Below are 17500 nucleotides of genomic sequence, written 5' to 3' on the forward strand. Positions count from 1 at the left end.
GACGAAACTAATTCAATCAACAACTGACATGTTTTATTCCTCCTCTCCCGAGTTACTATTGCGCACTCCCTACACAGTCCAAAGTTCAGGCTAACACAACATCTCCCCTTTTCAAGGCCATAAACAACTCTTTTTAAGGTCACAAACAACTTAAGGTTCTCATCTCAGACAGCAAACAAAAATAAGAAACGACGACTAGATCTTGTCTGAGATTTAAAACGAACATATAACAATACCTGAATCATGCAAGTCCTAAACTCTCCTTCAACCTAAGCGAAGGCTTGGTCAGTCTATTTTGCCTTGGGACTTCACAGGAGCTGGTGGCTTGTCTACAGACCCAGGTTTTTTTGCTACTCGGCATCTCCGGTCTGTCTCCAGGAATTGGTGTGATGTGTGATCGATTCCGTCTCACTGTGCCTCTAACTGTCTCAACCGTGTAGGATATTGGTGTTTCTGCTGCACTGGCAACTGTTCCCGTCACTGTTCCTGCGGTGTTCCCATCATTAATGTACACCTGGGTGCCGGGTTGCAGTGACTCTAGCGGAACAGGTCTGTGACGTTGGTTGAAGTTGGTCCTCAATTTGTCCTTGCTCTCTGCTTCTTTTTGACGCAACTTGTCGATGTCAAGCCAACTTGGGGCCAAATTTGTATGGAAAGTTGGAACGGTGGTTCTGAATTTCCGTCCCATGAGTAGCTCTGCTGGCGAGTGTCCACAAGCAAGTCGGGTAGATCTGTATGCTAACAGTCCCTTGGTTGGGTCTTTGTCTTTCTTCAGAAGAGACTTGGTAGTCTTCACTGCTCGTTCAACCTCGCCGTTTGCCTGTGGGAAACGGGGACTCCTTGTTGTATGTTTAAATCCCCAGTCCTTTGCGAATTGGGTAAATTCTGCTGATGCATACTGTGGACCGTTATCACTCCTGACTTCCTCTGGAATGCCGTGTCATGCAAAGATCGCCTTGAGCGCTCTGATAACTTCAGACAATTTGGTTGTCTTATTCATTGCCGCTACCTCTACATAACGAGAGAAATAATCAGCCCCTATCAAGTAAGTGATATAATTGAATTCGAAGAGATCAGTTGCAGTCATTTGCCACGGACACTCAGGGAAGGGTGTTGCCATGAGTGGTTCTGGCCTGATTACTCAGTGCCTTGCACAGATTTTACAGTTCTCCACCATATCATGTATCTGACGACTTAAACCTGGCCACCAAACAGACCTTTTAGCTCGCTCTCTGCATTTAGTTATCCCTTGGTGTCCTTCGTGTAGCTTGTAGAGGACTTTTAACCTCAGGGATGATGGGATAACAATTCTTGATGATTTTAGCAGTACTCCTTGAACTACACTACGCTCTCCTCTGTCTGACCAATACGGTTTCAGTGTGTCATGAAGATGAAACTTGTTCGGCCAGCCCTCAAGGGAGTCTTCATCTTGAGCCTCCTTGATTTGTAGTAACTTCATTTGTGACACAGGGAGTGAGTCAAGTACACTGTCGAGATATATGTTCATCTCTTGTTCCTTTATTGTGGTCTCACACTCAAAACTGGTTGGCTGGATTCTAGAGAGTGCGTCAGCCACGTACATTTCCTTTCCAGGCACATGGATGACTTCTTTCAAGTGGAAACGCATGAGGCACATCCGAAGACGCTGTATACGAGGAGGGACGTCATTCAGTGCACGCTTTGTAAGAAGCGGCACCAGTGGCTTGCCGTCCGTTTCTGCAATGATGGATTTACCCACGATGTAGTCACTGCATCGCTCACATGCCCAGGTCAAGGAAAGGGCCTCTTTTTCGATTTGCGCATATCTACACTCCACTGGGGTGAGTGCTCTGGATATGAATACCACTGGTCTCCAGCTTTCATCATCTTGCTTTTGAAGGAGGACCCCACCCAATCCAAAAGATGATGCATCAGCAGAAATCTTTGTTTCTCTGTTGGGATCATATAATGCTAGGACTGGTGCTTTTGTTAAGCTAGACTTGATTTCTTGGAAGGCTTTCTCTTGTGGCGGCCCCCAGATCCACTGGCTCTCTTTCAGCATCAGGTCACGAAGAGGTTTTGTCTTGTCAGCTAAGTGCTCTGCGAACTTGTCCATATTGTTCACCATACCGAGGAATATACGCACGTCATGAACCTTGCTTGGTGCTGGAAGGTTAACAATAGCTGTTATTTTGTCTGGATCTGCTTCAATTCCGTTAGCACTGACAACGTTTCCCAGAAACTTGATCTTTGGCGCACTGAAAATGCACTTGTTGACATTGAGTGTCACGCCTTCTGCGGACAGGCGGTGTAAAACTGCTTTCAATCTTCTGTCATATATCTCTTGGGTAGGGCCATGACAAAGGACATCGTCAATGTTGCACTCAACTCCTTCCAATCCTTCAAGGATTCTACCCATGCACTTTTGGAACTTCTCGGAACCTGAGCTGATCCCATAGGGAAGAACGTTGAAGCAATACCGACCCCAAGGTGTAAGGAAGGTGTTTAGTGGTCTTGAACTTTCTGACAACTTTATTTGCCAAAATCCAGAATTTGCATCCAGTTTCGTGAAGTACTTCGCTCCTGCAAGCTTTCCTAGGGTGACGTCAACTTAGGGTAACGGGTGATTCTCGCGCTGTACATACTCATTTAGCATTGTGAGGTCAACACACACTCTTACTTGACCATTAGGCTTGGGGGTCACTACCATTGGCGCACACCATTCCGTTGGTTGCTCAACGTGTGATATGGTCTCAGCATAAAGTGGCATTGGTACTTTCCTTGGCACTGACAAGTCGAAGGGTTTGATCCATCTTTGAGCTTGATGGTGTACTCTTTTTCCATTTTTTCCAGACCAGTAAACAGCCTTGGATACTCGTGCATTACTTTTGCCTTGTAGTCGTCACTGGTTAACTCACACACCCTGCTTATGAGTTTCAGGTTGGCTGCTGCATTCCTGCCCAAGAGTGGTCGGGCCAGATCCTCTACAACGTAAATATCTTCTTCAATGGACTTACTTTCATCGGTAAGACGAGCTCTGAACACTCCCTTACAGTTCATTCGGTATTTGCATGGGCCTAATAGAACCCTGGTGGTAGGTTGTAACCGTGCTTGGCTCAATTCGAGAAAATTAGAAAATTGTGGCGTGGAATCACTGTTACGTAAGCACCACTATCAACCTTGAATAGCAATGGTTTTCCATTCACCGATATCGTGGCAGTCCACGGTGTCTTGCTATTGCTTTGCACTTCGTCTAACTCTACTATTTCACCGAGGAAAAATGATTCTTCAGTCTCAACTTCAAAAACAGTTCCGGATTTTGGACTTACTGAACTCTTGCACGCTTGTGCCCAGTGTCCTATCTTCTGACATTTTCTGTACTTAGAAAGACGGGCTGGACAGACTTTCTTTGGCTGTGGGTTTCACAAGCATCTTGAACATTTCGAAAGCTTGTTGTTTGAACTTGAGTTTGGCTTGAATTGGGTCTTACCGGAGAGTTTTTGGTAGGAAATTTCTCCTTTTTCTTGTTTCTTCCTTTAGCGATACTGTCATCTTCCACCATCAAGTATGCTTTGTTGGTGCTTTACCGATTCTTGTTGTCTTCCCAGGTTTGTAGCTTTTTCTAACGTCAACTTCGGATCGAGTTGTAACCTTTCCGAGAGGTCGCGATTTCGTAGTCCCACGACTATGCGGTCTCGGATCAATTCGTCTTTCAACGCACCAAAATTGCAGTACCTCGAAAGGCCATACAAATCTGTGATGAAGCTGTCAACAGATTCTCCCTGGATTCGGGAATTCAATTTTGCTTGTTCGAAGATTACGTTTCTTTTCACACTGAAGTGGTTCTCAAGTTTGCCTTTTACCTGATTGTAATCATTTTCTTCTTCAGTTGTAAGCTCAAATGAAAGGAAAATGTCATCAGCTTGATCGCCCATTGCATCAATTAAAGTGTGTTAGGTGGCTTTTTAAAAGCGTTTAAATCGTTGAATCCATTTCGGCCAGTTCTCCGGCTTGAATGAAAATTTCTCCGGTGGAGGGACTTGAAAGTTTGCGGCCGGCTGGATTTCTGGTGCGGTTTCCAGTGCTTGAGCTACGGGTGGTGGATTTTGCTGCGAGGAAATCGCTCCGGGAGAAACCTCATGCTCGGCGGTTGACATGTCTTTGTCCTGTTTGTCCTTTATGTTTCTGCTTTCCGAACAAACTCAACGGTTAATTCACAGTTAGATGGAAGCGTAGCGAAGGTTCAAAGCTAATGTGAAGATCCCACCGCTGCCAACATGACGCGTTATCCAATTTTAAGACACAGGACGAAACTAAGTCAATCAGCAACTGACATGTTTTATTCCTTCTCTCCCCAGTTCCTATTGCGCACGCCCTACACGGTCCAAAGTTCACGCTAACACAACAAGCCGCAAAATCTATTTCTGAATAAAGCAAAAAATATATATTTGGATCAATTCCGACGTTTAGAAGCTAAGTACGCGAAAAGATAAGAAATATTTTTGTGTTGAGCCTGCGTCTGTCTGACAACGAGGTATTACACAACATCGCATCTCATCAAGTTTTTTTCGATTTTGCTCGGATTTTATCGCTTCTTTTGCTCGTATTTAGTACTTCCAAACTTTTGGAGTTTAAGGAATTTAATGGAACAGTTAATCCATTCGCGCTTGTTGGATATGAGACTGGCTATAACCAACTCGGCGCTACGCGCCTCGTTCGCTGCTTACCATCTTATATCTTACGCGCACGCATGGAATAATTGTTAAGTATTTGAAACTCAGTGAAACCTTGCTCTATTTCCTGAAAAGTACGATTCTCTTTATATATCATAGATTTAAAGCCGTAACAAATTGCATCTCTTGTCTGTCTCTTTTTTCTTTGTAATAAAGGAGACTGTGAAGATAGACTACGTACGGAAACCTGCAAAACCTTTAGTAAATATTACTGCAACCTATACCCTGAAGCGAACAAATATTGGTGCGCCAAGTCATGCTTCAACTGTAAGTTTCCTTTATTAACATAAATCTAGTACAAAAACCGCAATCGACATGCAGGCATAACGACAGGAGTATTTAACCGAAACATTCCCAAAACAAGCCAGTTATGCGAATAGCAGAAGCAACGTCTTTGGCAAAAATAATTTCTTATGCCTATTCCTTTTTTCCCACTTGAGTAGACAAATTGCGCGAGTTCTCCCCGCTGGGCTAAACCAAGCGTTAACATTAGACTGGAAGTCCATGGATATATAGTGGTAATTGAGTGGAGTGGAGTGCAGTTTGGTCTGAAATTATACGTGTGATTTCAAAATTGAACGAGTGTGCAATGCAGCGCCAGTTCGATTTGAAATCGCAAGTATTATTTCAGACCAAAATTGCACAACACAAAGTCCAATTACCACTTTGTTACATCCATTTATAAATCACACGATTAAATAGACCTTTTTACCGATACGGCGGCCATTTTGATTTCTATTGTTTCGAATGGCTATTATGGGATGCACAGGGGGCAAATACGTATAAATTTGCCCCCTGAGCATCCCATAATGTCTTTCGAAACAATAGAAATCAAAATGGCCGCCGTATCTGCAAAAAGGTCTATTGTTCAAATGCAGGATTTTATTCAGTACCAATATTTTATTGATCCAGTTGGGAACAAAGGTTTCAAACTTTGTCACACAATGTTTTTTTTTTCTCTTTCATTTTCCTGCAATTTGATTGGTTACTCTAAATTAGGCTTGAAATCTGATTGCAAGAATCACCAGTGATTTCTAAATGGATGTAATAAAAGCCCATAATCGCAGATTGGCGAAAGCTTGGATTAAAGTTTTCGAGACCTCAGTCGAACAGTTTATCCATTTATTTAGGGACGTAGCTAGGATTTTTCAAAGCGAGGGTCAAACGGAGGCGCATGGGCACCACAGGATTCCCTTCCCCTGTTTAAGCCCCTGTTATTACTTATCAAATAACTGATTTGTATAAAATCCTTGCTGCTTAGTAAAGGAGAGGAAATGAAAACACTAGGTACTAAGAAAAGCTAAAGAAAGAACTGGGGCTTGGTACAAGGGGAGGAGAACGTTTTCTCAATTTAATATAACACTGAAAGACGATGATATGGCTGTATAGCATCCGTTGCAATGAAAACTGTTTATCACCAAGGCCCAAGCTTCCTCAGTCTTAAAACTGAATTAAATCTTGGGAAGGCATAAATATTCATTTAACTTAAACAAATATTTTCTATTTTAGGTTGTATTTAGTACATGGGTTCATGCATAGTCCCTATTGTGAGCTGTTTTTGCATAGATCTGTTACTCTCTTTTCAGGTAACGTGTGACTCAGTGAAAACAGCTGACTTTCCCATAGATGGAAATGAAAAGCACATCAACGGAAATCTTAAAACTGAATAACTTAATAAGAATAAATTTAATATGCAATGTCGATGTCTTGTTTCTCCCTAAACTTAGTTCTCGACTGCGGGTTGACAGCTTCAAGAGATTTTTATGTAAAGCTGTCGCATACTTCGTCAGAAATTCTGTTATGAGCCATGACGACTCATCGCCACTTAGATTCATTCTCGACTAACTTTCTATGAGGTCTTACGCATACAATGTCAAAATGTGAAGGAAGATTCATTACCAGTAGATCCTAGCAAATACTGGCAAAGTAGTTTCTAAATTTGCCTCCGTTTTACTGGCTATGCGATTTTTTGTTGTCTGAGTGCCCAGGCCTCAAGTCGTGTCAATCGTTTGTCGCACGATTGCTATGCAAAAGGAATGTGGATAGCGACGTTTTCACCACTACCGGGCCGACCTGATAGCAAAGTACTGGCGTTCCTGTGGATCTAGAGCCAGTGCCAAGATCTCAATACAACACGTCCTTGGGTAGTCTGCCATCTTGCATGCGGGTAACATGGCCAAGCCAACGCAAGCGTCTCTTAGGAAGCAGAGCAAACACGCTGAGAGTTTCTGCTTTTCCCAGAACGTCCTTATTGGGGACATGGTCCAGCCAAGAGACTCCAAGGATTCTTCTAATGCAATGTAGATGAAAGGTGTTGAGCCTTCGTTCTTGACGGGCGTATAGAGTCTAGCTCTCGCTTCCGTACAGCAGTGTTCTGAGCATGCAGGCTTGATACACTTGAGTCTTTGTATTAATGGTGTGCTTCGAGTTCTCTCACATGCCTTCACATGCCTTCCCGATTCTTGAATTCAGGTCGGTGTCCAGGCGGAGACTGCTGGAGATGGTGGAACTAAGGTACGTGAAGTCTTCCACCACGTCGAGGGTGCAGTCACCGATGGAGATGCAGGGGGCGAAGCTGACATCTTGGCCCAGGATGTTGGTATTTTTTGTTCTGATCCTGAGGGCAAACTCTTTGCAGGCAAGAGCGAATCAGTTGATGAGTTCTTGGAGAGCTGCCTCTGTGTGTGCTGTCAGGGTGGCATCGTCAGCAAACAGCATCTCACGAATGAGGACTTTTGGCACTTTGTTTTTGCACGGAGCCGTGCGAGGTTGAACAAGCTGCCGTCGAGACATCGTAATGCACGGTGCTTTTCATATCCTCGTGGAAGGAAGTGATCATTCTCAGGAGCTTGGGGGAACAACCGATTCTTTCCAGGAGTGTAAACAGGCGTGCCCTACTGACCAGGTCGAACGTCTTGGTCAGGTCTCTGAAAGAGATGTACAGGGGCCGTCTCTGCTTGCGGCACTTCTCTTGCAGCTGTCTTAGAGGGAAAATCATGTCAGTTGTCGATTTCTCAGCTCGAAACCCGCATTGCGCTTCTGGGTAGACGGGCTCTGCAAGCGCCTGCAGTCTGTTCAGTATGACACAGGCAAAGGTCTTCCCGAGAATGGTAAGGAGGGATATTCTGCGATAGTTGTTACAATCGCTGCGATCGCCTTTACAGTTGTAGAGCGTGCTGATTTTGGTATCTTGAATGTCCTGAGGCGCAGTTCCTTCCTTCCAACGCTGTCGCAAGGGTTCATGAAGATGCTCAAGGAGGCTGGTCTGTTTGCCTGCCTTGATGACCTCGGGAGAGGGGGGGAGGGGGGGAGGTTGGTGCCATCGTTTGCTGGGGCTTTGCTGCTTGCTAGGGAGTCGATGGGCTTCCTGAGCTCCTCGCTGGTGGGCGGGTCGTCGAGCTCTTCCATGACTGGCAGGGGGATCGTGTTTTCAACCGCTGTGTCTGAGACGATGGCCTTCCTCCAGTACAGCTCTGTCCATCTCTCCATTTGCTTTGTGCGATCGGTGCTGATTTCGCCTTTGGTCGATTTCAGCGAGGCAGTCTTGATGGCGCATGGGCTGAAGGCCTCGCACATGGCACAAATGTTCGCGCAGTCAGCGGACACCTGCATGCTTTGACATACCTTCCGCCAGTAATTGTTGGCACATTGTCTAGCAATCCGTTGGGCATCGCCTCTGGTTTTCCTTAGGGCGGCAAGTGATCTTTCACTGGGGTCTTGTTTGTGGTTGGGTAGAGCAGTTCTCTTGGATGAGATTACTGGCTCTAGCTCCGCGATTTCGTCTTCAAACCAGTCGGGATTTATCTGCTCTCGCTTTCCAAAAGCGCCAACAGCAGATTTGTACGGAGCATCATGGATGTGGTTCCATCACACATCAGCACTGCTGGTTGGGCAGTTGCTAAGGGTCTCTTGGATGGCGTCTGCAAAGCGTTCACGTAGTTCAGGGACTGAAGTCATGGCTGTTTTGATACGTACGAGGTCGTCCTTTCTGCTTTGATCGGTTGATTCGCTTCGGTTAAAGACGCACGTTGCTGGTGACCACAGAATGATTAGTGTCGCAGTCAGCGCTGTGGTAGCTGCGTGTAGTGAGGACACAGTTCAGCAAGGGTCTTTGAGTGATGAAGAGATCCAACTGGTTCCAGTGACGAGATCTGGGGTGCCACCAGTACACACTATGGTTGGGCTTTGCGGAGAAGGAACGTGTTCGTGATACAGAGGTTGTGAATGGAGCATAGCTCAAGGAGTCTCTGCCCGTTCTAGTTGAGTTTACCGACACCAAAGTGGCCGATGCATCCGGGCCCGGAGATATGGTCTGAACCAATCCGAGCATTGAAGTCGTCGAGCAGATACAGATGTTCTGAGGTAGGTAGCCTCGTGATGGCAGTCTCAAGCTCCTCGTGGAACTCCTCCTTCGCCGCTGCTGAAGAGCAAAGTGTGGGGGCGTAGAAGCTCATGATAGGCATGACGAGACGCAGCGGGGTCTATCTGGAAGTATCCTGATGGAATGCGGGGTTTTTATCCCCGCATTCCTTTCATACTTGAAATTCGGTACAGTGGTGAATGTAACACTTTGAAAGCCCAAGGCGTTAAAGTCTGCCTTCAAGCTGTCAGCAAATGTCTTGTTAACGAAATTGGTTGACGTTTATTTCACTCAGCAGACACATGAAAATTAGAACTTTAACGATGGAAGACAACAGAGCTATTACATGTTAATTGAAAGTGTCGTTCGTACCAACGTTCGGACGTGACTTAGGATCTTTAAATTAGAGACTCATCTGGTTGTTGGTTTTCGGGTTTTATATTTTGTCCAAAGAAAGGAATTTACATAGCAACGACAAAGGGTTGACTGTCGAGAAAAGCTGCAAGATAATAAAAATTATGCGAATACTAATACACTTACACATACAAGCGTAAGCGTGTATCCCAAGGGAAAAATGTCACTTTTTGTTCTTTGCCTTTCGCCTTTGTTTAACTCGGGTGCCAGACTGAGGGGAAGTTTGAAGGGTCTCTCTCTTGATTCTTCCAAAAGAAATCTAAGACAATTTCACTCTAAAACACTCTCAACAAGCACGCCAGCAGACGAACGTCCTGATTTGACTTGAGTGAAATTCTCAACTGTGGATCGCGACTTGACAAGGAGATAATTTAAAAACAAATCGAGAAGCAACATTTTATTAATGCTCTTCGTTACCTTTGTAGTTTTTATACGCCGGTGCATACAATCATTGCTTTTCCCGTCAAATATTTATTTCGACGCCGCTAAACCATGCTTTCATTTTTAATTACTTGGTGGGTCATGAAATGCCACGTATTAAAAACTTGCAGAACCTAAATGACATTAGGAAGTACAATACGCAAAATGATCTCGCTTTTTAGATGTAAACTCAAGGAGCTACACCAATGCGTAAATTAATTTAAACACTAGTCAAATTATATGCAGCTTAAACACGTCTTCGTCTTTAATTTTGCTCGGTAACATAATAAATCGAATGTTGTGGTTCAGCGTTTTCTGTACTCCTATCGACAACGATATTAATCACAGTGGTCTTAATGTTGACCTGTGATGACGAATATCGTTGTCTATAAGAGTACAGAAACCTCTGAACTACATTCTATTTCTTTTTTACCACAATATTCAGGGAGGAAGGCATGTTCGAGTTTGGATTCGAGTTTATTCATTCAACGTCAAAGTAAATGTTTATTTCAGAGGGTGCCCAAGATCAGAAAAAGAAGGAGCGAAGCGTTGTCAAAAACTTGCTAGCAATATGATTGGTTTATTTCCCAAAATGACGCGAACAGCGTTGTCAAGACTCTTAATTAGTCAATCAGATAGCGAGATTACTGGTATTTGTTGTCTTTTTTTAATTTCTTGCTATTTCGTAACACCGCTTCGAGAAGTACATTATAAAAAGGGCATTTCGTTGGGTGTCTCGACAACGAAGAACCTAAGACCCCGAAAACTCGAGAAAAGTAACTCAAAACCTTCAACCCTAGGCCTAAAGTTGGTTTTTAGACCTAGAGTGTAACAGTGTACATCCGACGGGAAATGAAGGTGCCCGGCCACATGTGGAGAGTGGTTACTCAGCTAAATATGGCGGATCGCCTAGCTTTCACTTTGAAACAAGTTGTAGGGAATGAAGGACTTGAACTTCGCTTGAGGTGACTCAAAAAACCAACTTTAGGCCTAGGGTTAGCCAAATTGAGGGTTTTGGGTTACTTTTTCGAGTTTTCGGGGTATTCGGGTCTTCTTTTTTGGGACACCCCATTTCGTTTTCATTGACAAAAATTGTATTGCTTGTCTGCAAATTGCTCATCAGTTTGCATTCGATTAAACTCATCATTGTCATACTTCAAAATGAAATTTGGGTTAAAATCATTTTAACCCAGTTTGATTCTTCATTTCCTTAACTCAGTCAAGAATAATTAAAATTGCCACTATAAAAGAAATAAGAAAGTAATAATCAGGAGACAATAATCATCATCCTCTAATATGTACTCAGTATATTCCTTCCTAGAAAAACATATCCGAGCAGGTGTGGTTGTATTTTATCACTGCCTAAAACCACACCTAGTTTTTACTCACATTAACATGATTTACTTATAGAAATCTCGTAAATTGCAGACAAAAACAAACAGATAACTCCAATTCAAAATTAGTGCTACCAAAAGCTATTCTCGATTTGATGCAGTACACGTGGGAAAAACGCCTTAATGAATATTAGTAACTTTAACCAATATTTCAGACATCATCATTAGTAACCAAGCTGTTACATCAGGATAGGGCTGCTTAAAGTCAACAGTAGCACACTCCGACGATACATCTGGATGCCACTATCAACCTCATTAGTAACCAAGCTTTTATAATAGGACAAGAATGTTAAAAGTCAATAGTTGCACACTCCGACGACACATCTGGATGCCACTATCAACCTCATTAGTAACCAAGCTTTTACAATAAGACAAGAATGTTAAAAGTCAATAGTTGCACACTCCGACGACACATCTGGATGCCACTATCAACCTTATTAGTAACCAAGCTTTTACAATAAGACAAGAATGTTAAAAGTCAATAGTTGCACACTCCGACGACACATCTGGATGCCACTATCAACCTCATTAGTAACCAAGCTTTTATAATAGGACAAGAAAGTTAAAAGTCAATAGTTGCACACTCCGACGACACATCTGGATGCCACTATCAACCTCATTAGTAACCAGGCTTTTATAATAGGACAAGAATGTTAAAAGTCAATAGTTGCACACTCCGACGACACATCTGGATGCCACTATCAACCTCATTAGTAACCAAGCTTTTACAATAAGACAAGAATGTTAAAAGTCAATAGTTGCACACTCCGACGACACATCTGGATGCCACTATCAACCTCATTAGTAACCAAGCTTTTACAATAAGACAAGAATGTTAAAAGTCAATAGTTGCACACTCCGACGACACATCTGGATGCCACTATCAACCTCATTAGTAACCAAGCTTTTACAATAAGACAAGAATGTTAAAAGTCAATAGTTGCACACTCCGGCGACACATCTGGATGCCACTATCAACCTCATTAGTAACCAAGCTTTTATAATAGGACAAGAATGTTAAAAGTGAATAGTTGCACACTCCGACGACACATCTGGATGCCACTATCAACCTCATTAGTAACCAAGCTTTTACAATAAGACAAGAATGTTAAAAGTCAATAGTTGCACACTCCGACGACACATCTGGATGCCACTATCAACCTCATTAGTAACCAAGCTTTTACAATCGGACAAGAATGTTAAAAGTCAATAGTTGCACACTCCGACGACACATCTGGATGCCACTATCAACCTCATTAGTAACCAAGCTTTTACAATCGGACAAGAATGTTAAAAGTCAATAGTTGCACACTCCGACGACACATCTGGATGCCACTATCAACCTCATTAGTAACCAAGCTTTTACAATCGGACAAGAATGTTAAAAGTTAACAGTTGCACACTCCAACGATACATCTGGATGCCACTGTGAACCTCATTAGTATAACCAAGCTTTGACAATAGGAAACGATTTTTTAAAAGCAGCTGTTGCACACTACGATGGTCTATATGGATCCTACTCTTGACATCACCAGTTCTAGCTGAAAACTGATCAGTTAAGTTATGCAGAAGAGATTTAAAATATTGGAAGAGAATATTCCCCAATTTCATCAAGATTGGCCAGAATGCCACGTTTTGTGTGACCTTAACGCAATAATAATATTGATACCTTTGTAGTAAAATATTGACAGACTACATTCTACATGTATTTACTTCCTACTAGATATACTAAAGCCTCAAATGATGGAAATTTGACAGACGTTTATATTATTGTCGAAAGAAAGTCACAAGCCTTAGGCTCAAGCTACACGTAATGTGTTCCAAAATGCCATTGATAATGAATTAAATCCTGGAAAGCCACACATCTATGAATAATTACATTCTGGAGAGCCACATAGCAATAAGTATTTAGAAAGAAAGCTTCAATTTTACTTTCGCACACATGACATCGACATTGTGTTTTCCAATTTCTGTTTGTTCTTCATTTCTGTGAGCCTATCACCCTCGAAGGATTTAGGGCCATAACTTCTTAATGCATTATTTACATCTTTAAGAGAGTCAATTTATACGGCAAAAGCCCAATATAACCCAGAAGTAGTATTTCGCATAAACCATGTGCAATTCATAAAGCTGGATACTGCTCAGTTCTTCTTCGAGTAAAAACTCCACATCATCACGAATTCCAGTTGATCTAGAAAAAGAGGCAATAAGCAAGTCTTAACTATGTTTTTTCCAGGGGTGTTGATATCTTTACTTTGGCAATCCTTCATGTTCGGAGATGTAGAACATTGAGTAGGTATTGAATCGTCAATTAACAATAAGCTTAGGAAATAAAATACGAAAGTCTGTTGCTTTCATCAAAATAACAATGTTCGCAAGACTTGAAAAGAACGTTTACAAGGCTCCTAATGTGAAATAAGCTTCTGGATCATCAAAATCTATCGCGAACAAACATTTTAAGCGAAAAATAAACATCAGACACTTCTTTTCGAATTTTCCTTTCATATTGCCCCAGTTTTACGTGACCACAAATGGCTCGATTGCAACTTACCTTACTTGAACAGCTGTCCGGCGGGGTTAGTAAGACGCAGCCAGTATCATTCTCCATTTCATGTGAGATGACAATGGCATTTTCAAACAGCAATTCGGTGGAGTCAGCCAGCCAGCACCGATAACTTGATTTCTGCAAAGGCTAAGGTCAAGGCTGTTTAAAAATTCTCCTAGCCGTTCAAATAGCTCATCTTGATACAGTGGTGAATCCGGTGTATGACGAAGGAATACAACGATTAATCCAAACGATGAAGTGACCATTTTATCTGCTGTAGAAGCTTTTCCTTTAAACGGAGCTCCATCTACCGAGCAAATTACTCTGGAAAGCGCACCAGCAGCTCAGACGGTCTCCATAACCTATGTTGCTTAACACATACCACTTTTTTCCTTGGATCTAAGAACTACGGGCTCTGTACCCGAGAAAATCGTGAATAACCTTCCGCGATGTCTTAGCCCGCGCAAGAAAATCACAGTGATCAACGTGGCCGTGCCGTGCTCATGTGATTGAAACGAACAAAACGGCTTATTCTCAAATGACAGAAACGCATGTTATTCGTCAAGGCTAAATTAGATAACTGACATGTTAATCCTATTACCCCTCTTTGTTGACAGAAGAGTCATTACTGAGTAAACCACAACTTAATTGAATTCAGAAATCGGGTACTTCCAGTTCAGACCCACTTGCGTCTCGTCATGCCTGAGGTAGCTGTGAGGCAAAGAGAAAGGATGCGAACTGTGCCTTGTGACGGCGGTTACATTAAAGACACTTGAGAGTTCTAACTGCAAAACCTACGCCATGTACACGGTGCTCCCCCGGGGCCTTCCCCTGCCAGAAAAATGTATAATCCTTTTCCTTTAGGCTGCCGTTTCATGGAAGTCTAGTTTCCTGCAGTGAAGCGATGTCAATGTTGAGCCTCTTGAGCTCGCGGCTGATGACTGCTGTCTTTCTTGTATCGTCGATCTGTTTGAGATCATCAGAAAGGCCAGGACACATGGTCCTGGCGTTCCAGGTTAAGCCTAAGTGCTGGCGGCTTTGTTATCCTTCTTCTTTTGTTGTTTCCTGTTGCAGGGTTTACAGTCTGCTCTTCGTGAACTCCAAGCACCCATTGAAGCAAGCAGACTGTGACGGGTCAGCACCTTGCTGGCTGGGGGCTCCCCATCTTGAGGCGGGCGGTAACTGACCAGTGGGACGCGACAGACGCTCCCACCGTCGGAGAAAACCTGTAGCGCCCGATCTCACTCAAATACGCTCTGGGCTTTTAACTCGTAAATGCTGCCCCCCGTGTTGTTTCTGTCACTAGAACAGCGGCACTTCAGTGACCTTTCCAGGGTGCTAGCCTGGGTGAAGTGTATGGAGATCCTGGATTGCCCAGTCGTCAAGATCCTTCTCCCGGCCTCACTGGTGTGGTCCAAGGGAATTCGGAGCAGTACGTTTGGCACCAGATTGGCTGCAGGAGCTGCCAGAGTCAGCGAGCACAGCATACTGGTCCGCCTTCGGGGCTCCACTCCTAATTTGAAGGGTTTACTCTATTACACTTGGTCGTTGGATTAGTTGAAGATCTCTTCCGCCCTCTAGACCGTTGGCTGCCAGGAGCAGGTCCTCCACCTAGTATAGTAGTGCAATGTAAACACCATCCCCTCACGTGGTTTAGCCAACAAGCTCAAGCGATGTACCGAGGTGCAGCGCTTGAAACCAGCACTTGAGAGTTTAGGAGATGGAAATGCACATAATTAGATGCAGGCCCAATTTTGACATCTGACACGAAGTGTCCCTTTAAGGATAAGCAATTGCTACCTATTTTAAACAACAAGGTAAAGATAGAGGTTAGCGTTATTTTTCGCCTTGGCTAAATGCAGCAGTTAATCTTTACTTAAAGAGCAGCATTTGGGGGACACTGACGTTTTTTGTCTGTATTCCACGACATGAGTGATGTTGAAGTTGGGGAGAAAACAAGTATTCCATCTTGTAGAATCAATGCCGGTCAACGCGGCTTTTATTATCGCGGCGTAAAAGTATGGAACAATTTAAGTAAAGATTTGAGGGAAATCACGAATACTAAGGTTTTTAAGAGACGTTTAATTAATGAACTGATTTGTAACATGAATGATCTTTGATGATAATTGTTGTTTGTATATAGTAATTAAGTAATATATGTGTAATGTGTAAGTATATAGTAATTAAGTCATCTATTTAATTTTAATATTTTCAATATTGATGCTGAAAAGCCCTTTTCAGGGATGCTCAATAAAGTGTATGTATAGATGTATGTATGTATGTATGTATGCATTTAAGGGGACACTTCGTGACGCTTATTGAAACCCGAATGCATCTAAGTATGTGTATTTCTGGACATATCTGCCACCACCACCACCACCTCCTCCATTGCCACTGCCACTGCCACTGCTACTACTACTACTACTACTACTACCACTACTTCGTCCCCTTTACTCCTTCCGGGACTGAGTGTTTCTGGGTCTCGGAGGATGTGAAGGGACGGGATGAGGATATAGATTTGCGTGATGTGCGTTGCCTTTTTTGACCTCCAAGAGTAAGTACTAAAAATCTTGCAAATCAAGATCTCCCTTTAGTGAAACACAGAAATAATTTCAATAGGGTGGGTGGACGTGGTTCAAAGCAAACCCTGATGCAGTTTCAAACATCACAAAAAGGCTAAAAATGAAGTGAACGAGCGTGTTTTCAGGTATCTCAGTTTTTTTTACTTCCCAGCAAGTGGCCTCTTACTTTTCAAAACAAGGAAATTAGCGCGACTTACACAGAAAACAGAATTTGTTGAGACAACAAGGACATATTTATTTTAACATTAATTGTCTGTGCAATATAATATTTTGGGATTTCCCCTAAACATAGGGATTAAGCAAAGGATTCTAGCCACTTCAAGCGTTCCAAAACAAAGGCTCTCTGTGTCGGAACAATAGGTGAACCACGTCACGTCACGATTATGGCGGCACCCGGGAAATTTGAATTATTTTTTTCCGGATGCAAAGTACTTTCATTGAAAAAAGGTTGAACATTTTTTATTGTTAACATAATGTTCTGTGGTTTAGGGTTATTTTCTTGTTTTAGTGGAATTCCCCTTAATTAAGGATGAAGAACAGGAAGGAACGTCCTCCTCAGGCATTCCTCGCGCTGCGAGCAATAAGAACCGGGTCAGCAGAAACGCGCACAAACATAAACACAATATTGATCCCTTGATGAGCATGAAATCATTGAACCTCGCAGCTTTCGTACTGCCTCTATTGTCGTTGAAAATAAGACCCTTGTTCACGCTGATCACATGGCATTCATCGACAAACACTTTCTCACTGGGGTAGTGTTCTCGTTATATTTTGATCCCGAAACTGGGCGAAGGCGTATTTGTTTGACAAGGCATTTTCTAAATAAGTAATCTTTATCTTACAATGTAATTATCAAAAAAGTCAAAAGAGCTGATGTTATATTACCACAGGGATGAATTCCCATAAAAGTGGTCAACCTATAAACAAGAGCTTTTGTGACCGACAAGACAACTTCAATGTAGAGCGGCGATTGACGTTTACAAAAAAAAACAAAAAGATTTTATTAGTAGCTAACGTTGCTTCTACAGAACATAGACTAACACAGTATCTGTTTATTTCGGTATTTTAGGAAA

General features: G+C 42.8%; 1 protein-coding gene across 1 annotated transcript in view; it reads left to right on the top strand.

The window, feature by feature from the left end:
• LOC138051111 (matrilysin-like) overlaps positions 1–6415 on the top strand; it is a 19558-nt gene extending 13143 nt beyond the window's left edge. Inside the window, exons 8-9 of the mRNA XM_068897256.1 lie at positions 4869–4979; positions 6299–6415. Of these exons, the coding sequence (XP_068753357.1) occupies positions 4869–4979; positions 6299–6309 (122 nt within the window). The 3' untranslated portion in view covers positions 6310–6415. The remainder of the gene's footprint in view (positions 1–4868; positions 4980–6298) is intronic.
• Positions 6416–17500: the final 11085 nt, after the last annotated feature.

The sequence above is a fragment of the Montipora capricornis genome, chromosome 6 (genome assembly GCF_036669925.1).
Source record: "Montipora capricornis isolate CH-2021 chromosome 6, ASM3666992v2, whole genome shotgun sequence".
In the NCBI taxonomy this organism is placed as follows: Eukaryota; Metazoa; Cnidaria; class Anthozoa; order Scleractinia; family Acroporidae; genus Montipora; species Montipora capricornis.